Below are 23,284 nucleotides of genomic sequence, written 5' to 3'. Positions count from 1 at the left end.
TATAAAGGGTGGCAGAAGCACCGCTTAATAAAGGCCATTTAAAAATGTTTGCCTACTTCAGTTTTTGACCCAAATACCGTTTTGTTTTTCCAGGTTTCGGATTTCCCCCATTTTTTTTTTCTTTCTGGTTTATCCCAGTTTTTTTTACAATTTTTTCAAATAGAAAAACAAAAAAAATATTTTCTGTGTTCACAACAATGGTTAAACCACATCAGGGGATGACTTTTGAGATCTAGGAAGAATCTAAGAAATGTAGATTTTTTTTGTGTAGTTGCCCGTTATTTCAGTGAGCAAGCCCTGCACTGTTTGGTGAGCAGATTTTCTGTAGTGCAGTAAGCACATACACCACTGTTCAAAAGTTTGGGGTCATTTAGAAATGTCCTTGTTTATGAAAGAAATCTAACATTTTTGGTTCATTAAAATAACATCAGATTAATCAGAAATACAGTGTAGACATTGTTAATGTTGTAAATGACTATTGTAGCTGAAAATGGCAGATAAAAAAAAAAAAGGAATATCTACATAGGCGTACAGAGGCCCATTATTGTTAGTTAATCCAAGTGTATCATTTTAAAAGTCTAATTGATCATTAGAAAACCCTTTTGCAATTATGTTAGCACAGCTGAAAACTGTTGTTCTGATTAAAGAAGTAATAAAACTGTCCTTCTTTAGACTAGTTGAATATCTGGAGCATCAGCATTGGTGGGTTCGATTACAGGCTCAAAATGGCCAGAAACAAAGATCTTTCTTCTGAAACACGTCAGTCTATTCTTGTTCTGAGAAATGAAGGCTATTATATACGATAAATTGCCAAGAAACTGAAGATCTCGTACAACGCTGTGTACTACTCCCTTCACAGAACAAAAATGTGATTTTAACTTGTGAAGGCCAAGTTTGATGTGTTAATCCACCAGACCTTCTGCGCATTTGGGCAGAAGTGTCTGAAGTTAGGAGTAATGTGACTAACATGACATCACTTTAGAGCCTTATGCCATGCTTCAGTACAACATGTCACCCTTTATAAAGCACATGTTTATATCACATTCGACATAGTGGGTTATGTCGCAGTTGACATTGGGGATTATGTCACATAGTTAGGCCACATTTATGAACCCTTTATAAACCATGACGTACAGTTAAAGATACTTTGCAACACATTTATGTAGTGCTTATGAAGCCATCATGAAGCGTTTATAATTTGAACATCATTTAAAGCGGGACCAAGTATTGTATATGACATTTGACATTATGTGTGTCTGATGGATTGTATCCATTTCTGTTTCCCTTCATTGACATCGGTAGTTTTAGTTCTCTTCCACAACAGGCAGGATTTCTCAGTGGTGATAGGGCATAGGGTTCCATGTGCGATACCACGACCTGAAACGTAAACATAACAGATACATCGCTCATCTGTACAATGCCATGTTGCCATTACAGCATTAGAATAATCTTCTGGGTGTCTCTCAAATGGCACCCTATTCCCTATGTATTGCACTACCTTTGACCAGGCCATAGGGCTCTAGTCAAAGGTAGTGGACTATATACTGTGGGTAATGGGGTGTAATCTGTTCAGATGTGCTTGGCTGTGGTGAGGGGTGAGCCCCTTACCCTGGTGAGCTGAAGGATTGGTTGACCTGGGAGGTCAAAGCAGTGGAGCCAGACGAGAAGGTGCCGAGCGAAGGTCCATGACTAGGACTATTAGGAGAGGGACTCGATGACACTAGAGCACAAATGAATAAACTCAATTTAACATGCACACACTCACTTCACGAGAAAGCTTGAGACTTCATACAGTGAGTTTCATATGGAGGAAGGTTTTATAGGTTAGATTTCTCAGACAGTGTGGATTTCACACAAATGTCTTCATGCCCTTCACTTTTACAAGTCTTAAGTACTACAGACTACAGTGGGGTCCAAAATGACTGAAATCCTTGATAAAGATGAGCAATAATGACTGTATACAATGAATGATTCAAATACTGAGCTATATTGTATGCTGAAACACATTTATACTAATACAATTGCTCAGAGAAAGAGATTTTGTTTAACAAGTTATCAAAAAAAATCTTTCAACGGTCAGGATAAACATTATTGACACCCCTAATGAGTCTTGTAAATAAAGTAGTCAAAAGTTCAGTGTTTGGTCTCATATTTCTAGGACGCAATGACTTCATCAAGCTTGTGACTCTAAAAACTTGTTGGATTCATTTTCAGCTAGTTTTGGTTGTGTTTCAGATTATTTTGTACCCAATAAATATGAATGGTAAATAATGTATTATGTCATTTTGGAGTCACTTTAATTGTAAATAAGAATATTATAGGTTTCTAAACACTTATACATTAATGTGGATGCTACCATGATTATGGATAATCCTAAATGAATCGTTAATAATGGTGAGTGAGAAAGTTAGTCAAAGATCATAACCCCAACACATGCTAACCTCCCCTGTCATTGGTAACAGTGAGAATTTAGCATGTCTTGGGGGTATGATCTTTGACCCTCTAACTTTCTCACTTGATGTAGTCATTGCGTTCTAGCATTATGGGTGTCACGACTTCCGCCGAAGTCGGTCCCTCTCCTTGTTCGGGCGGCGTTCGGCGGTCGACGTCACCGACCTTCTAGCCATCGCCGATCCACTTTTCATTTTCCATTGATTTTGTCTTGTCTTCCATCACACCTGGTTCCAATTCCATCATTTACATGTTGTGTATTTAACCCTCTGTTCCCCCCCATGTCCTTGTCCGTAATTGTTTGTTGTAGTGCTTGTGCACGTTATGCTGGTGTGTACTGGGTTTTGTTTGACCCGTTTATTGTATTGATTCTGTTAACGGTGGTTTATGGTTATTAAACTCAACCGTTGTAAATCAGTTTCCGCTCTCATGCGCCTGATTTCTCTGCCGCCAGTAGCATCGCATTACAATGGGACCAAACACTACATTTTGTCATAAATTAAAGTAGTATAATTTTTAGTGGTGTCAATAATTTGGACCCCTACCTTTTTGAGAGAGAAAATATTACTTGTTACAGAAAATATCATTCTCTGAGCAATTGTATTAGTATAAAATAATATAATCTTTTCATTTTTTGGAGCATACAATATAACCTTTCAATTATTTATTTGATACAGTCGTTATTGCTCATCTTTATCAAGGGTGTCAACCATTTTGGACCCCACTGTATATGAAGTAGTCTTAAATACAGATTATATGAAGTGCATATGGTGACACTTGCCTCCTCCTGAAGCAAGAGGGCTGTATGATCTGGACGTGGAGGCCTGAAACAGGGTGTTACATGAAGGCTAGTGGGCAAAAAATAAGACAATGTACTGAAAATGTTGTAGTGTACATAATGCATTACTATTACACTACTCTTGTATTACACAAATCTTATCATATACCAGTGAAGAGCAAAAGCCCCTAAAAAGCAACTTCTCGTTTTGAAAACGGCCTATGTGCTATCGATAGGAGTCAGAAACATTTATTCTAGTGTCAAAATTGACTACAAAGTGTAAATATTATAATGTTGGTCATCAAGTCAGTCTCATCCAAAACTGAAATTTGTGAGATTATAGGGAAAAAAGGTATGTCACGGAATGAAGGGTACCTTCAATCCTGCCCATATGCCCACAGCTGGAAGCACCCAAGTAATCATCCATTTGGAGTGCAGCTGCACGTGACCCAATCATAATGCCCATGATATCCCTATGGGTCTTGTTAGGGACCATCAGTAAATTACACAATGTACACGAGACAATATTTTAAAAGGTCAACAGCTCTAAATTTCAATGACTTAAAAACCTCAAACCAACTATAAACTGTAGAAATTCATATAAAAATATTGAAAGCATTTACAATGTGTAATTTATCGACGGCCCCGAACTAAAATCAACTTTGCCACAGTGGCACACCAGCTGCCTGAAGCTAATTGGCGAAAGCATTAGCTTGCCTGGGCAACTTCTTAATGACCAAGGCGAAAAATGTGGCCAAATCAGAAAGTTCAGCCCCCCCCTTAAAAATATATAGGCTTTCAAATTGACTTGAAAATATAGAGCTACTGTACATATTCAGAGCTGGCCACTTTACTATCAGGAAAAAAACATACAACATTTCCCCAAAACATTATCACCAAGAGATTTAAGGCTAACCATTCTGGGGTTGAAGTTATGTGATTTCATGGGTGAGGTGGACACAGGGCAGTAGATCCTCTTTTCCTTCTGTCTACGGTTACAGAACCACACCCGCACCACCTCCTTCTCCATAGACAGCTGCTCTGAGATCAGCGTGATCTCCTCCGAGTTAGGCTTGGGGTTCTGAATAGAAACGTGAGTATAATTGTATTACTGTAGAAGCTATTAGCATTCATGAACCTTTATAATGACTTATAATATGGCATATAATATGTAGCTGCTCTGATATAATTGTGATCTTCTCTTGGGCTTAATTGTGATCTTCTTGGGCTTAGGTGTCCTGAAAATAAACCGGTAGCTAACTGTAAAGCCTGCAGGTACAATGCTTATGACTTATTATAAGCATGCATGAGCTTCTATAATGTCTTATAATAAGCCATATCATATGTATCAACATTGCAACTAACTCAAAATGGCTGCTATGTAGTCACTCAAGTGCCACAACAATGTGAATGAAGGTGGATTGTTTTTCTCCCTGCATGAAGTGTTTTTAAATACAAATTATATCAACAGTTCCTAAATTATGTATTTATGGTTGGAAGTGCAGGGGACAATATTAGGGGATAGACAGAGTTAACTCACGACAAGAAAGCGTTTCTCCAGGGTGAACTTGATGTTGGTTTCAATGCTTGTTCTCTTTTTCCTTTTCCTTCCATAGCCTTCCATCAGGGGGGGTAGAGAGGCTACGTTGGCCATAGAGTCAGAGGGAGAATTCTCTGATGTGGAAAGAGATAGTGAACACGACTTAAAATAAATATCCCCTCGACATAGAAATCAACGGTACACGTGTGTAAAGACATCAGCAAAATATAATGTTATACACTATAGTACCTGCGTCGCTCAACCACTTCTCCAGTAGCGGCTTCAACTTGCACATATTTTTGAAGCTCAGGTTGAGTGCCTCGAAGCGGGAGATGGTAGTCTGACTGAAGTCATTCCCATACAGTTTCCCCATATCCAGGCCTACATCACCCTAGAACACACACACAGGATATATTTGAATCTGATTATGGCAAACTTTCAAATAATAATGTTATCTCTTTTAAGTATTTTGACGACAAAAAACATGTCACTTCACTACTGTCTTTGAACTGTGTGTGTTACAACAGTAAGGTTATTTCAAAGTGAGCAAGTACACCAAGTACAGAAGTTAGGTGGCATAACAATAATCAGAGCGAGGCAGTAGCTTCAAATCCCAGGGCTGACAGGAACATTTTACTTGCTACCCGGATAAAGCACTAAATAAACTTCAGTTAGTGCTAAATACGGCTGCTAGAATCCTGACTAGAACCAAGAAATTTGATCATATTACTCCAGTGCTAGCTTCCCTACACTGGCTTCCTGTTAAGGCAAGGGCTGATTTCAAGGTTTTACTGTTAACCTATAAAGCCTTACATGGGCTTGCTCCTACCCATCTTTCCGAGTTGGTCCTGCCGTACATACCTACACGTACGCTACGGTCACAAGACGCAGGCCTCCTAATTGTCCCTAGAATTTCTAATCAAACAGCTGGAGGCAGGGCTTTCTCCTATAGATCTCCATTTTTATGGAATGGTCTGCCTACCCATGTGAGAGACGCAGACTCGGTCTCAACTTTTAAGTCTTTACTGAAGACTTATCTCTTCAGTAGGTCATATGATTGAGTGTAGTCTGGCCCAGGAGTGTGAAGGTGAACGGAAAGGCTCTGGAGCAACGAACCGCCCTTGCTGTCTCTTCCTGGCCGGTTCCCCTCTCTCCACTGGGATTCTCTGCCTCTAACCCTATTACAGGGGCTGAGTCACTGACTTACTGGTGCTCTTTCATGCCGTCCCTAGGAGGGGTGCGTCACTTGAGTGGGTTGAGTTACTGACGTGATCTTCCTGTCTGGGTTGGCGCCCCCCCTTGGTTTGTGCTGTGGTGGAGATCTTTGTGGGCTATACTCGGCCTTGTCTCAGGATTGTAAGTTGGTGGTTGAAGATATCCCTCTAGTGGTGCGGGGGCTGTGCTTTGGCAAAGTGGGTGGGGTTATATCCTTCCTGTTTGGCCCTGTCCGGGGGTATCATCGGATGGGGCCACAGTGTCTCCTGACCCCTCCTGTCTCAGCCTCCAGTATTTATGCTGCAGTAGTTTATGTGTCGGGGGGCTAGGGTCAGTTGGTTATATCTGGAGTACTTCTCCTGTCTTATCCAGTGTCCTGTGTGAATTTAAGTATGCTCTCTCTAATTCTCTCCTTCTCTCTTTCTTTCTCTCTCTCGGAGGACCTGAGCCCTAGGACCATGCGTCAGGACGACCGGGCATGATGACTCCTTGCTGTCCCCAGTCCACCTGGCCTTGCTGCTGTTCCAGTTTCAACTGTTCTGCCTGCGGTTATGGAACCCTGACCTGTCCACCGGACGTGCTACCTGTCCCAGACCTGCTGTTTTCAACTCTTAATGATCGGCTATGAAAAGCCAACTGACATTTATTCCTGATTATTATTTGACCATGCTGGTCATTTATGAACATTTTGAACATCTTGGCCATGCTCTGTTATAATCTCCACCCGGCACAGCCAGAAGAGGACTGGCCACCCCTCATAGCCTGGTTCCTCTCTAGGTTTCTTCCTAGGTTTTGGCCTTTCTAGGGAGTTTTTCCCAGCCACCGTGCTTCTACACCTACATTGCTTGCTGTTTGGGGTTTTAGGCTGGGTTTCTGGACAGAACTTCGAGATATTAGCTGATGTACGAAGGGCTATATAAAATAAACTTGATTTTGACTTTGCCATGACTTATGCCATGTTTATATGATATCTGAGTGAGAGTGACTAACAAAAAGAGTTCAGGGCCCATTGGCACATGCCTTGCATTCCTTGTCAGTAATTCAGCCATGATTACTACAATATTTAGATAATTGACTAGACTAACTTACCTAGAAATCTATAAAATGTTAGCTGACGTGGGCTTACTGAGTGACTGTCAGTGACTGACATAACAAGAGGAAAACATTTGATGCACCATCAAATTTCGAAATTGCACGTTGTGTATTCTACAATACTAACTAACAATAAGTTGAGACCCCCACTCACTTCCTAAAAATAAAACCACATTTTATTGAATTTTTGGGGGGTTTGGCTGACATAACAAGAGGAAAACATTTGATGCACCATCAAATTTCGAAATTGCACGTTGTGTATTCTACAATACTAACTAACAATAAGTTGAGACCCCCACTCACTTCCTAAAAATAAAACCACATTTTATTGAATTTTTTGGGGGTTTGGCTGTGGGGCCCTAAGAGGCTGCTTATTTCGCTTATGCCTAGAAACGGCACTGCCGGTATGTGTGGTGTCCGGGGGTTAGGGAAAAAACAAGACAGCAAAAATACAAATAAAGCTATATTGTATTTTGAGCCGGTGGTCCTCAATCTGTACCTGGGTGAAGCCCAGTTTGATGCGTCTCTGTTTGAAGACCTTGGCAAACTGTTCCAGCTCCTCTAGGTCGCTGGGATCGTCCTGCTGGGAGGCCCCGATGTGTTTGGGGACCTGCAGGTGGGACATGTCCACGTGTCCTTCCATGGACGACGACGTCAGGCCCGACCGACTCATGGCCTTTAAGGAGGAGAAAAATGGTTAAATGGATGATAGAACGTGTTGTGTTCAGCCATGTGAAAATTAGAGCAGTGTTAGAAACCTTTTTCATATGGAAATGGAACATGTTTCTGTATTATGCAAATGTTCTCTTCATATTTCCTCATTAATATACTGAGTGTACAAAACATTAAGAACATCTGCTCTTTCCATGACATAGACTGACCAGGTGAATCCAGGTGAATGCTATAATCCCTTATTGATGTAACCTTTTAATTCCACTTCAATCAGTGTAGATGAAGGGGAGGAGTCAGGTTAAAGAAGGATTTTTAATGCTTGAGACAATTGAGACATGGATTGTGTATGTGTGCCATTCAGAGGGAATGGGCAAGACACAGTATTTAAGTAGGTGCCAGGCACACTGGTTTGATTGTGTCAAGAACTGCAACGCTGCTAGGTGTTTCACACTCAACAGTTTCCCGTGTGTATCAAGAAAGGTACACCACCCAAAGTACATCCAGCCAACTTGACACCACTGTGGGAAGCATTGGAGTCAACATGGGCCAGCATCCCTGTGGAACGCTTTCGACACATTGTAGAGTCCATGCCTTGACGAATTGAGGCTGTTCTGAGGGGAAAAGGGGTGCCCGCTCATTAGGCAGGATTAGGTGTCCGCCTGTGGCGGCAAATTGACGAGGGCGGCATTTTCTGAGCTAAACTTAGCAAGACGCACCTCCAACAACACATAAAACCTCACATAGGCCTAATTCGGCCCCTAAACAATTACAATTTCTCTCAAGCAATGGCATAAGGGCTTTTTAGCTGCCATGTGATAAGCAGTGCCCACTTTGTCAAAGGCAGTGCGCAAAATATTTAGCTTGTCCATTCCCAGCTCACCTCTCCAGGGTGCTGTTGGAGAGATGCATCGCTTCGGCGCTCCACCAACGATCCGTCAAAAAAAGAATGTAACATAAATCATGTAGCACGTATAGGATATGGTAGAAAGAGTATGTGGCCTTTTCTGTAGCCTACAGGCTGGAGATAAAATGTATGACAATGTAATGAGACTGACACTTTGTACATCATGCAGGTTTCTCCGATCGGATAGCCTAACCTAAATGGCACCCAATCAAATTAAAAAGGCACTGTCGTGTTAACAAACAACATATCCAAAAACCAGGACAGGTCAAAGTAAAATGGAAAATATGTAATGGACATTCACAAGTGTTGTACAGGACTTTCGCATCATTGTCATGATTAGTGCTTTCAAGTTTGTATCTGTACATTTTTGACAAGCTGATCATTTCGAAAAAATAAAATATTTATGCATTTCCCGCTGTGTGAACACATTGCAAATAGTCACATCCATTAGTCACAGGAATCAGGACTAATAAAGCGAATGCAATGACCTGTTTTACAAATGGTGGGCCTATCACATGGAAGGGCACATACAAAATTCCATTGCGGCCAGACCGGACGTCTTTTTTTTGTGTTTTACAAAACCTGCGGACTCCTTCACCGCAGCCAACGTGAGTAAAACATTTAACGTATTAACCCTCGCAAGGCTGCCGGCCCAGACGGCATCCCTAGCCGCGTCCTCAGAGCATGCGCAGACCCCTATCCCTATCCCAGTCTGCTGTTCCAACATGCTTCAAGAGGGCCACCATTGTTCTTGTTCCCAAAAAATCTAAGGGAGCTAAACGACTATCACCCCGTAGCACTCACTTCCGTCATCATGAAGTGCTTTGAGAGACTAGTTAAGGATCATATCACCTCCACCCTACCTGACACCCTAGACCCACTCCAATTTGCTTACCGCCCCAATAGGTCCACAGACAACGCAATCACACTGCATACTGCCCTAACCCATCTGAATAAGAGGAATACCTATGTAAAAATGCTGTTCATCGATTACAGCTCAGCATTTAACACCTTAGTACCCTCCAAACTCATCATTAAGCTCGAGACCCTGGGTCTCGACCCCGCCCTGTGCAACTGGGTCCTGGACTTTCTGACGGGCAGCCCCCAGGTGGTGAGGGTAGGAAACAACATCTCCACCCCGCTGATCCTCAACACTGGGGCCCCACAAGGATGCGTTCTCAGCCCTCTCCTGTACTCCCCGTTCACTCATGACTGCGTGGCCATGCACGCCTCCAACTCAATCATCAAGTTTGCAGACGACACAACAGTAGTGGGCTTGATTACCAACAACGACGAGACAGCCTACAGGGAGGAGGTGAGGGCCCTCGGAGTGTGGTGTCAGCAAAATAACTTCACACTCAACGTCAACAAAACAAAGGAGATGATCGTGGACTTCAGGAAACAGCAGAGGGAGCACCCCCCTATCCACATCGACGGGACAGTAGTGGAGAAGGTGGAAAGTTTTAAGTTCCTTGGCGCACACATCACGGACAAACTGAAATGGTCCACCCACACAGACAGCGTGGTGAAGAAGGCGCTACAGCGCCTCTTCAACTTCAGGAGCCTGAAGAAGTTTGGCTTGTCACCAAAAATACTCACAAACTTTTACAGATGCACAATCGAGAGCATTCTGCCGGGCTCTATCACCGCCTGGTACGGCAACTGCTCTGCCCACAACCGCAAGGCTCTCCAGAGGGTAGTGAGGTCTGCACAACGCATCACCGGGGGCAAACTACCTGCCCTCCAGAACACCTACACCACCCGATTGTCATAGGAAGGCCAAAAAGATCATCAAGGACAACAACCACCCGAGCCACTGCCTGTTCACCACGCTATCATCCAGAAGGTGAGGTCAGTACAGGTGCATCAAAGCTGGGACCGAGAGACTGAAAAACAGCTTCTATCTCAAGGTCATCAGACTGTTAAACAGCCATCACTAACATTGAGTAGCTGCTGCCAACATACTGACTCAAATCTCTAGCCACTTTATGAATAAAAAATTGGATGTAATAAATGCATCACTAGCCACTTTAAACAATGCCACTTTATATAATGTTTACATACCCTACATTACTCATCTCATATGTATGTACTGTACTCTATACCATCTACTGCATCTTGCCTATGCCGTTCGGCCATCGCTCATCCATATATTTATATGTACAAATTCTTATTAATTCCTTTACACACATAAGGTAGTTGTTGTGAAATTCTTAGATTACTTGTTAGATATTACTGCATGCTCGGAACTAGAAGCACAAGCATTTCGCTACACTCGCATTAACATCTGCTAACCATGTGTATGTGACCAATACAATTTGATTTGATTTGATTTTTACAAACAATAGGCTTACCACGTGGATGGGCATTCATAAAACACAATTTCAGGCAACACTTTAGGCTACACCTCAGTAAGCATGGACCTATGCCAATGCCTTTTTGATGTCTTATTTTGGTGCAGTCCGGACCGGCCTTGATTTCTACACCCACGGTCATTGGTTTTTGGTCCAGTCCGGACCAAATCTGAACCAATCATAGACGTCTATGTTTGGTTCAGATTTTGTGCGGTCCAAACCGGCCTTGATTTCAACGTTCATGGACATAGATTTTTTGTAAGGTCCGGTCAAATATGAACCAATCATAGACATCTATGTTTGGTTCAGATTTTATATAAATTACAACTATTCAACTTTTATTCAGAACCAAAATGAACCTGATTTCAACATCCGGAAAATATGTATTTTTTCAATGTCTGGAAAATACATATTTTCAACATCCGGAAAATAAATATTTTCTACCATTATTCAGAACCGAAAATGAACCTGATTTCAATGTCCGGAAAATATATATTTTTCCATGTCTGGAAAAGATGCCTTTTCAACTTACTGGAAAATATGTATTTTAAACGTACGTAAAATATGTATTTTCACATTTCATTCAGAACCTAAATTGAAACTAACTTCACAATCTGGAAAAAACATATTTTAAATGTATTTTCAACATAATTTTGCTTACTGGGACTATTCTAGTTTTGCGGGGTGGCATTTTTTGGTCTCGCCAAAAATGGCAAGGACCGGCCCTGAGCTCAATATTAGGAAGGTGTTCTTAATGTTTTGTACACTCAGTGTATATCTGACTGATGTCAGTGAAAGTTCCATGATACTGTAAGTCCTTATCCCTCTCATGGTATGTCCTGTAAAAGGATAATTCGGTTATCAAGTTCAAGGATCCGGATGCATAACCTGTATTGTTGCCCTTTTAATCTTCTCAGCAAATGTGGTCACTTGACTTACATCTCTCTGCCTCATACAGCTAATAATGTCAACTGGTGTAAGAGGTGTGATTTTTACCTGAGGTGTTAGTGCTAACCCAGGCTGGTGCTGGAGGAGACCTGACTGGCTCTGGGTGGGAAAGCTGTGTAGGTTCTGCTGCAGAAGTGCTACACAGGGGGAAAAATTGTTATTGATACAATTTGTTTGGAGAAGTATCATAGATATTGTAACTTTCCAAAACTTCCCAGATTTTTCAGAAATCCTGGTTGAAGGATTTCCAGTTGGAGGATTCCCTCCCTGCTTATTCTCTCCTGGTTTTCGGAGTCCTCAAACTGGTATACTGTATCTGGAAAAACTGGGAACTGTGGGAAAGTTTACATGACACATGTGTACCTTGATGCCCCGTGTGTTGTGTCTGTGAGAGGAGGAAGGAGGAGGGGGGTGAGAGGTGGTGAGAGCCTGACATAAGCACCAGCTGCGGCATCGTGTGGAGGGAGGGGAGCTCCTGTGAACAGAAATACTATCTTAGATTTTTCCTTTATTTTATCTTTATTTATCCAGATGAGTCTCGTTTAGATAAAATATATTTTGCAAGAGAGACCTGGATGTAAACCAAAAAACAACCAACAAAATGCATTCCTTACAGAATGACCATTTCCTCCTATTCTTAGAAAAGGATCAATAATCATAGCTTTACGTGACATTAAACATGGGGCGGTATATACAGTGCCTTTAGAAGGTATTCACGCCCCTTGACTTTTTCCGCATTTTGTTGTTTTACAAAGTGGGATTAAAATGGATGTAATTGTAATCTACACCATATACTCTGTAATGTCAAAGTGGAAGAAGAATTCTAACATTTGTAAAACATTAATGAAAATAAAACACTCATATATCTTGATTAGATAAGTATTCAACTCCCTGAGTCAATACATGTTAAATTCACCTTTGATTCACCTTTGATTACAGCTGTGAGTCTTTCTGGGTAGGTGTCTAAGAGCTTTGCACACCTGGATTGTATAATATTTGCTTATTATAATTTGTTTAATTCTCCAAGCTCTGTCAAGTTGGTTGTTGATCATTGCTAGACAGCCATTGACTTGCCATAGACTTTCAAGGTTATTTAAGTCAACACTTTAATCCATTAATCCATTCAGGCTGTAACACTACAACATATGGAAAAAGTAAAGGGGTGTGAATACTTTCTGAAGGCACTGTATCAAGCGTAATAGAGTAGGAGTGCTGATCTAGGATCAGATCCCCCCCCTGTCTATATAATCATATATATTATGATTTAAAAGGTAAAACTGATCCTAGGGCAGCACTCCTATTTTAAGACACCAGATACATATGGCCTGATCTACTGAGACAGACGATGCGTGGCCTACCACTGACAGCTGGCCTGCCTGGACTCCAGGTATTGGGGATCCTTGTGTCGGGTGACATGTTTTGTGTGATGAGACTGCATGGAGAGAGTCGTTGAGGTCCTCTGTTTTGATCTGTGAACCAATCACAAGACAGTATTACTCACTTTCCTACTTCCTGCTGTCTGATGTTGACATTGTCTTTAGAAGAATAACAGTCCATTAACACTGTCTTGTCTTTTTCAATGGAAATCTGGATATCAATTGGGTATGACCAATTGTCATGGAACAACCAGGCTGACATTTGGCCTATGTTGTCATAGATCACAGTGTGTGTGTGTCTGTCTGTCTCTCTGTCTGTGTGTGTGTATGTGTATCTTTGTCTGTGCGTGTGCGCACGCGCCCGTGTGTGTGTGGGTGGACCGGTTGGGTTAGGCTGCTGGACTTGTTTAACAAGATACAAACTGTGATAAACACAACTCCCCTCAGGCAGTGCAGTATGCAAATGTCTCACCAGGGCTCGAGAAAGTTTCTGGATCCCCCAGGACTAAAACAATAAACCTCTAACAATCTCCGAATGCCAATTGGAAATACATAGTTTACGAATAACTTATAGGTAATAGGTTATAATAATAGGAAGACATTATGAGGTATATAAACAGTTGTGTGAAAAATCTGATGATCTTAGTTTGACTGTCCAGCAGTCTAATCAGTTCCTGTAATATGATAGTAGATGTTCTTATGACATTATTTACACTGTCTATCGTACATTACTTTCAGTTTTGACTGACATCACAATCAATGTTTTTCTTATAAAATCTTACAAGTACCAATTGTCTCGAGACATATGGCATGAACTAAAAACCTTTCAAGTTTTTCTATATCGAATAAATTACAAGCATGGTTTTCCTGTAACATCCTACTATAAATCTGTTCTCAGATGGAAAGTAGCTCCCACTTTAATGAATTCGCATTTATGGAAAGTTAATCTGAAGTTAGAATTAAATGTGTTTTCTATACTCACTTGTCTTTGTTCAATGTCTGCAGGAGAAAGTAAATATAAAATATTAGACAGCCAAATATCACAATGCCCTTCCTAGCATATTAGGGCTACACTGGGTTAAACTACCTTTTGTTTCTAAGAATAGGCCTACACAGGAAGTAGCGCTCTGGATAACATCATGGCTCAGGGATGTGCAACTGGCGGTCCTCTCCGCCCTATGGCAAAAATGTGTAGAATTGCAGCAAAATGTCTTTAAAAGTACAATATATTTTCTTCTTTCCATGGCAAAATTGCAGGATATCTCTCCACTGTGAAGTGGGGTCCTAAAATGTTTTGCTCGCAAGGTGGGGGGGACCCAACTCAACTAAATTTAACTTAGGGCCTCCAAAAGGCGAGGGCCAGCTCTGACTGCATGTGTGGGTATGGATGTGGGTACGCAGACTACTGAGGCACCTGTTTATGAGTTCAGATTTTTTGTAGCCCCTACCCCCATCAAAGTTGCCCATCACTGGTTTTTCCTAATTAAGCTACAAGAGGGAATACTAAGCAAATCATTAAACCCTTTCTCATAACTTTCATGAATAAGGCATTATAAATGCTTGTAAATGTTCATAATGCTTTATAAACTAGCATACTTTTTTATAAACGTTTATAAATTGTTACACTCGTAACACTTATTTACAAATGTTTACAAATGATGAAATACTTGTTTATTTTAAATAATTTATGAATGTTATTTCATGACATTTATTATAATGTGTTATAATAAACAACACACAGAGACACCATGCCCTGAATTTTATCAATATATAGGATAATAATATACAAGATACAGTTTCTTGGCACTAATCATATCTATCCTAATCAGGGGTATATTGTAAAAATTCAATACAGCCATATGGATGATTCACCACCATATGGAGTGATTAAGAAGGTTATGGTAATTTTAACCCTACACTGGCATGGCACCCTCCCTTCAATACAACAATACCATGTGACAGACAGAGAGTGCAAAGGTCTGCTGTGACAGGTAATCTTCCCTCATTTGAATTTCAAATGGAACCTCTGGGAGTTTGTGGCGGGCGATGTGCCTGCTCGACCCACAGTATGGAAATCCCCCCCCCCCCCCCCCCCCCACCACCCTGTTCAGAGGCCAAACTTCCAGTATGGAAATCATCAAGCCATGCAAATCAGCTGCGTAGTCCTGGCAACCTTTTCAGGCCCTTCCATTGTAATGTTTACAGACCCCCAGGTGCACTGTACACACGGACTAAGGGACCTATTCAATCCGCGTAACGGAAATTCAGCTTTACAGCGTGATCGAAATTTAAAGGCAATGTTCCCGGTTTAGCAAAAACTGCATTCACGGTAAATGCTGCATATGTCAGCTCAATCGAAAATTACCTTTAAAGCCGCAATATCTAACTTTTTGGGCAGCCCGACAAAATTCACATAAAACTGTGTTATTGATCTGTCATTCTCATTGAAAGCAAGTCTAAGAAGCAGTGGATCTGTTCTATGTGCGCTATTTCTATGCTTCTCGTTCTTCAGTTTAATTTTTTCTTCTTTTAATTTCGGTTCTGTAAACCATCTTCAAACAGCTGAAAATATAATATTTTTGTTTATGGAAAAGATATTTCACAGTGGTTTAGATGGTACAATGATTCTCTACACTATACTTGCTTGTTTTGCCACATAAACTGAAATTAGGCTAACTATTAGAATTAGCAACCAGGAAATGGTGGAGTGATTTTTGCAAAGTGGGGTGGCAGGTAGTCTAGTGGTTAGAGCATAGGGCCACTGACCGAAAGGTTGCTAGATTGAATCTCTGAGCTGACAAGGTAAAAATCTGTCGTTCTGCCCCTGAACAAGGTAGTTAACCCACTGTTCCTAGGCCGTCATTGTAAATAAGAATTTGTTCTTAACTGAGTTGTCACGTTCCTGACCTATTTCTGTTAGTTTGTTGTATGTGTTAGTTGGTCAGGACGTGAGTTTGGGTGGGCATTCTATGTTTTCTGTTTCTATGTTGGTTTAAGGGTTGCCTGGTATGGCTCTTAATTAGAGGCAGGTGTTTGGCGTTCCTCTAATTGAGAGTCATATTTAGGTAGGTTGTTTCACAGTGTTCGTTGTGGGTGGTTGTCTCCTGTGTCAGTGTTTGTCGCACCATACGGGACTGTTCGGTTTGTTTTTGTACATCGTCATTTTGTGTAGTCTATTTTCCCTGTTCGTGCGTTTTTCGTGTTTAATGTAAGTTCGTCGTCCAGGTCTGTCTACTCCGTTTGTTGTTTTGTTAGTTATAGTGAAGTTCGTGTTTTTTCGTCTTGTCTTTAAATAAATTATGTGTTCACAACCCGCTGCGCCTTGGTTCCCTCACTACTCCTCCTTTTCGGTTGAAGAGGAGGAGGACCACCGTTACAGAACCACCCACCTCTTAACCAGAACCAAGCAGCGGGTTCACGGACAGCGCACAAAACAGGATTTCTGGTCTTGGGAGGAGATCATGGAAGGAAAGGGACCATGGGCTAAAGTTGGAGGTAATCGCCGCCCATGGGAACAGCTGGAGGCAGCTCGGAGAGCGGAGGAAACCGGAGAGAGGAACCGGTGTTATGAGGGGTCGCGTCTAGCACGGAAGCCCGAAAAGCCCGTGAGTACTACCCAAAAATTTCTTGGGGGGGGGCTAAGAGGTAGTGGGCCAAGGGCAGGTAGGAGACCTGCGCCCACTTCCCAGGCTAACCGTGGAGAGCGGGAGTACGGGCAGACGCCGTGTTACGCAGTAGAGCGCACGGTGTCTCCTGTACGTGTGCATAGCCCGGTGCGGGTTATTCCACCTCCCCGCACTGGTAGAGCTAGATTGAGCATTGAGCCAAGTGCCATGAAGCCGGCTCTACATATCTGGCCACCAGTACGTCTCCTTGGGCCGGCTTACATGGCACCAGCCTTAAGCATGGTGTCCCCGGTTCGCCTACATAGCCCGGTGCGGGTTATTCCACCTCCCCGCACTGGTCGGGCGACGGGGAGCATTCAGCCAGGTAAGGTTGGGCAGGCTCAGTGTTCAAGGGAGCCAATACGCCTGCACCTGCACGGTCCGGTATTTCCGGCGCTACCTCCCCGCCCCAGCCCAGTACCACCAGTGCCTACACCACGCACCAGGCTTCCAGTGCGTTTTCAGAGCCCTGTTCCTCCTCCACGCACTCTCTCTATGGTGCGTGTCTCCAGCCCAGTGCCTCCAGTTCCGGCACCACGCACTAAGCCACCTGTGCGTCTCCAGAGCCCTGTACACACTGTTCCTTCTCCCCGTACTCGTCCTGATGTGCGTGCAGCCCGGTGCCACCAGTGCCGGTACCACGCACCAGGCATATAGTACGCTTTGAGAGTCCAGTGTGCCCTGTCCCTGCTTCCCGCACTAGGCTTGAAGTGCGTGTCTCCAGTCCGGTGCCTCCAGTTCCGGCACCACGCACCAGGCCTACAGTGCGTCTCAGCCGGCCAGAGTCTGCCGTCTGCCCAACGGCGCCTGAACTGTCCGTCTGCCAAGCGCCGCATGAACTGCCCGTCTGCCATGAGCCTACAGAGCCTTCCGCCAGACAGGAGCAGCCAAAGCCTTCCGCCAGACAGGATCAGTCTGAGCCATCCGTCTCCGCAGCGCCATCTGAGCCATCCGTCTCCGCAGCGCCATCTGAGCCATCCGTCTCCTCAGCGCCATCTGAGCCATCCGTCTCCCCAGCGCCATCTGAGCCATCCGTCTCCCCAGCGCCGTCTGAGCCATCCGTCTGTCCCAAGCCATTAGAGCCGCCCGTCTGTCCCGAGCCGTCAGAGCCGTTAGTCAGTCAGGAGCCGCTAGAGCCATTCGTCAGTCAGGATCTGCCAGAGCCGCCAACCAGACAGGATCTGCCAGAGCCGCCAACCAGACAGGATCTGCCAGGGCCGCCAACCAGACAGGATCTGCCAGAGCCGCCAACCAGACAGGATCTGCCAGAGCCGCCAACCAGACAGGATCTGCCAGAGCCGTCAGTGAGCCATGAGCGTCCAGAGCCGTCAGTGAGCCATGAGCGTCCAGAGCCGTCAGTGAGCCATGAGCGTCCAGAGCCGTCAGCCAGCCATGAGCGTCCTGAGCCGTCAGCCAGCCATGAGCGTCCAGAGCCGTCAGCCAGCCATGAGCGTCCAGAGCCGTCAGCCAGCCATGAGCGTCCAGAGCCGTCAGCCAGCCATGAGCGTCCAGAGCCGTCAGCCAGTCATGAGCTGTCCCTCAGCCCAGAGCGGCTATTTGTCCAGAACTGCCCCTCAGTCCAGAGCTGTCTCTCAGTCCAGAGCTGTCTCTCTGTCCGGAGCTGCCTTTCAGTCCGGAGTTGCCCCTCTATCCTGAGCTACCTCTCTATCCTGAGCTACCTCTCTATCCTGAGCTATCCCTATGTCCTGAGCTATCCCTCTGTCCTGAGCTATCCCTCTATCCCGGTGCTGCCCCTTGTCTCGATGTTACCCAAAAGATTAAGTGGGTGTAATATGAGGGTGGTCATTTGTAGGGGGAGATGTAAGCTGGGATTGACTATGGTGGGGTGGGGACCTCGCCCTGAGCCTGAGCCACCACCGTGGTCAGATGCCCACCCAGACCCTCCCCTAGACTTTGTGCTGGTGCGCCCGGAGTTCGCACCTTAAGGGGGGGGTTATGTCACGTTCCTGACCTATTTCTGTTAGTTTGTTGTATGTGTTAGTTGGTCAGGACGTGAGTTTGGGTGGGCATTCTATGTTTTCTGTTTCTATGTTGGTTTAAGGGTTGCCTGGTATGGCTCTTAATTAGAGGCAGGTGTTTGGCGTTCCTCTAATTGAGAGTCATATTTAGGTAGGTTGTTTCACAGTGTTCGTTGTGGGTGGTTGTCTCCTGTGTCAGTGTTTGTCGCACCATACGGGACTGTTCGGTTTGTTTTTGTACATCGTCATTTTGTGTAGTCTATTTTCCCTGTTCGTGCGTTCTTCGTGTTTAATGTAAGTTCGTCGTCCAGGTCTGTCTACTCCGTTTGTTGTTTTGTTAGTTATAGTGAAGTTCGTGTTTTTTCGTCTTGTCTTTAAATAAATTATGTGTTCACAACCCGCTGCGCCTTGGTTCCCTCACTACTCCTCCTTTTCGGTTGAAGAGGAGGAGGACCACCGTTACATGAGTTGCCTAGTTAAATAAAGGTAAAATAAAAAAATGTCTTTACATTTCTATTGCAGATTCAGAAACGTTTCAGCTTTACAGATTGAATAGAGCCCTAACTCCAGACCCAGAACTATAATGGAACTGGGTTTAACTTCAATATAATGGTTATATCACACCCCTTGTCATTCTAAAATCTCTGATAAAAAGTGTCTTATGATTTTGTTTCCCACAATACACATTACCATAGTAATAGTAATGGTAATGGAGTTGACACAGAATAGACTGTCTGGTTGCATGCTCTGGATGACTACTCAGCCAGGTTTTCAGTCATGGGACTGACAGTTTCTGAATCAAGTGTCAAAGCCCTCTATCCAGGATACACTGCTGTGGAAATCAATGCACCTCTGAAAGTGATATCTGGAAAGCCACTTTCTGCAATTAATCATTGTAGTTATACATCAATAAATATTGTTAACTCAACAAATAGACTGTTTCTGAATTCAATTTCTTATTTGCATTCGGAAAGTATTCAGACCCCTTCCCTTTTTCTACATTTTGTTGCCTTTTTCTACATTTTGTTGCCTACAGCCTTATTTTATAATAATGACAAAGGGAAAACAGGTTTTTAGAAGTTTTTGTGAATGTATAAAAATAAATTAAATATGTTATTTACATAAGTATTCAGGCCCTTTGCTATGAGACTCGAAATGGAGCTCAAGTGTATCCTGTTTCCATTAATCTTGATTGGAGTCCACCTGTGGTAAATTCAATTGATTGGACATGATTTGGAAAGGCACACACCTGTCTATATATGGTCCCACAGATGACAGTGCATGTCAGAGCAAAAACCAAGCCATGAGGTTGAAGGAATTGTCCGTATAGCTCAGAGACAGAATTGTGTCGAGGCACAGATCTGGGGAAGGGTGCAGCATTGAATGTCCCCAAGAACACAGTGGCCTCCATCATTCTTAAATGGAAGAAGTTTGGAACCACCAAGATTCTTCCTAGAGCTGGCTGCCCGGGCAAAGTGAGCAATCGGGGAAGAAGGGCCTTGGTCAGGAACCGGATGGTCACTCTGACAGAGCTCCAGAGTTCCTCTGTGGAGATGGGAGAACTTTCCAGAAGGACAACCATCTCAGCAGCACTCCACCAATCAGGCCTTTATGGTAGAGTGGCCAGACGGAAGCCACTCCTCAGTAAAAGGCACCTAAAGGACTCAAACAAGATTCTCTGGTCTGATGACACCAACCGCCACATCTGTTGGAAACCTGGCACCATCCCTACGGTGAAGCATGGTGGTGGCAGCATCATGCTGTGGAAATGTTTTTCAGTGGCAGGGACTGGGAGACTAGTCAGGTTCGAGGGAAAGATGAATGGAGCATAGTACAGAGAGCTCCTTGATGAAAACCTGCTCCAGAGCGCTCAGGACCTCAGACTGGGGCAAAGGTTCACCACAGGAGTGGCTTCGGGACAAGTCTCTGAATGTGCTTGAGTGGCCCAGCCAGAGCCCGGACTTGAACTCGATCGAACATCTCTGGAGAGACCTGAAAATAGCTGTGCAGCGATGCTCCCCATCCAACCTGACAGAGCTTGAGAGGATCTGAAGAGAATAATGGGAGAAACTCCCCAAATACAGGATTGCCAAGCTTGTAGCGTCATACCAAAGAAGACTCAAGGCTGTAATCGCTGCCAAAGGTGCTTCAACAAAGTACTGAGTTAAGGGTCTGAATACTTATGTAAATGTCATATTTCCGTTTTTTATTTTTAATAAATTAGCAAACATTTGTCATTATGGGGTATTGTGTGTAGATTGATGAGGGGACAAAAAATATATATTTTAGAATAAGGCTGCAACATAATGAAATGTGGAAAAAGTCAAGAGGTCTGAATACTTTCCAAATGCACTGTACATTGTTATTGATCACTACATTGTTGGGTTTAGAGCTTGAAAGAAAGGCATTTTACTGTACGTGTGCATGTGACATTAAAACTTGAAACAGACAAAAGGTCTCCATGCTCTAGTATATTATACAATAACTATTCATGAATTTGCTTAGGGGATATCCTCTCAAAGGTACAATTAACACACAGAAAACTATCTTACTGATTTATGTTTCATACAGACCTTTCATTGAAGAAAAAAAACAAATATTAGGGAGTTAAGTTGTTTGATTCATTTTGGTTAATTTGTGTTGGAAAAATACAATAAAACAATGAACTGTAAGCTGTGGGAAGGGATTCATGATAACATTGCTCTCAGGGTAAAATGATAGTGATATTTTCCTCTCTTACCTGATGGTCTTGCATAGCGTTGTGGCTATTAGTGTTAGATTATATGAAATTGATAGCTGGTGTGATCCTGATGTGATCCTATGAGGTGAAGTTGATTCAACTTGAAAGGTTAATGCAACCAGCTACCGCTGCACTCATATTTCAAGGTTTCTCAACCTTGGGGCAGGAAAGTTCTACTAACATTCATTCCTGAGTTGTCTCAACACATTTGCCAATGTTTCTTCTCCTAGTGTACTCAAATGATCCTAATTGTATTACAGTGATTTGTTTGAATGATATGAATGAAGCTGGGGCAACATCATGATGGAAACTGATTAAAAAAACGATTTTTGTAAGATTATGTCCAAAAATGTTAAACAATGAATTCACTTCCATACACTCTGAATCCAAGTTCCACATTTTCATTGAGTTTGTTCCGTGTTTCACCACCTCTTCCATGTCACCTAATAGCCTAGGGATGTGGCAGCTTCTCTGCAAACAGCTTGAGGTACAGACAGCACATCCTGGTAGAGCCTCCAACTGACAGAATCAACACATCCTATTTTAGAAACACTTGTTCATAGTAAAGTGTTATTGGTGGAGATGTTTGCTGTTGAAAAGGTTCTTTCAACCAGAACAATTATACAGAGAAATAGTAATTCACTATTCACACTGTGGTAATCAATACACCCTAACGCCCCACTTATCAGTAAAGGATTGTAGAAGAAATGCTGATAAATACTAGAGAGTTTGTGTAAAATATAGCTTAAAGCTACAAAACAAATGTGCAGACACACCATAACTACTTCAGAAATAAAGTTTAAGGATTAAAATAACCATAGCAATGTAAAATGTTCATGCTCTGCATGGAAGCGCCACATACCCATGCATCCAAAATCCATGAGGACAGTGGTAACATATGAATAAACAGAAATGTAAAAAAAATTCTGTTATGCTATTTTGTTTTAAACACCACCATCACCAAGAAAAAAGTTTAGCAGGTGCAATGGAGGAGAAAAGTTGACATCATAAATTACCAAGATAATTTGTTCAGATACACCTGACAAGAGTTAGCGACAAACAAACACATTGAAAATAAACATTGAAAATCAGGTGAAACATCCTTACCTGCTTGTTCATGTTGAGCCTCTGAGTGTTCCACACCATCTGTGCTCATCTTAATATCTGTAATGATAAATACTGCTGATTTTCCTAAAGGATTGTAACTTCGCTGGGACAGTGCAGCACACAGCTCTACCAGTAAAATCCTATTGAGGTTATTCTAATGCAGTTTACTATTCATAAGTTGGAGGTTATCCCCATTCAGTATTGACCACAGTTACTCCAGCTCTCCACCCTATCTGAACTCAGTCAAAACCAGATGAATCAAGTCAAGAGACACTCACAAAGTTTGTTGAAATGGCTATTTTTTTTTGTTGCTTTATATTACATTGAATATAAGTATGTAAAACTTGAACAGGTAATTTATTCATTTTGAATAAAAAAATAATTAATAATAATTACCTGGATTGAAGAATTGTTCCACTCACTGGTTTAGATAGCACTATGTGAATATGTCCTTTTTTTTCTC

General features: G+C 42.7%; 1 protein-coding gene across 1 annotated transcript; it reads right to left on the bottom strand.

Annotated features, from left to right (window-relative positions):
- Positions 1-1,334: 1,334 nt before the first annotated feature.
- Positions 1,335-22,860, bottom strand: LOC120043884 (POU domain, class 2, transcription factor 3-like). The gene is made up of 11 exons (XM_038988488.1): positions 22,822-22,860; positions 13,313-13,423; positions 12,318-12,429; positions 12,003-12,091; positions 7,576-7,752; positions 5,019-5,160; positions 4,770-4,903; positions 4,146-4,310; positions 3,233-3,275; positions 1,609-1,720; positions 1,335-1,377 (listed from the first exon to the last, which is right to left on the bottom strand). Exons 1-11 carry the CDS (start codon positions 22,858-22,860, stop codon positions 1,335-1,337), a joined length of 1,167 nt encoding a protein of 388 aa, XP_038844416.1.
- Positions 22,861-23,284: the final 424 nt, after the last annotated feature.

This window comes from Salvelinus namaycush, chromosome 3, assembly GCF_016432855.1.
Source record: "Salvelinus namaycush isolate Seneca chromosome 3, SaNama_1.0, whole genome shotgun sequence".
Classification (NCBI taxonomy): domain Eukaryota; kingdom Metazoa; phylum Chordata; class Actinopteri; order Salmoniformes; family Salmonidae; genus Salvelinus; species Salvelinus namaycush.
The sequence above is the reverse complement of the archived record's forward strand: the minus strand, read 5'-3'. Positions and strand labels throughout refer to the sequence as shown.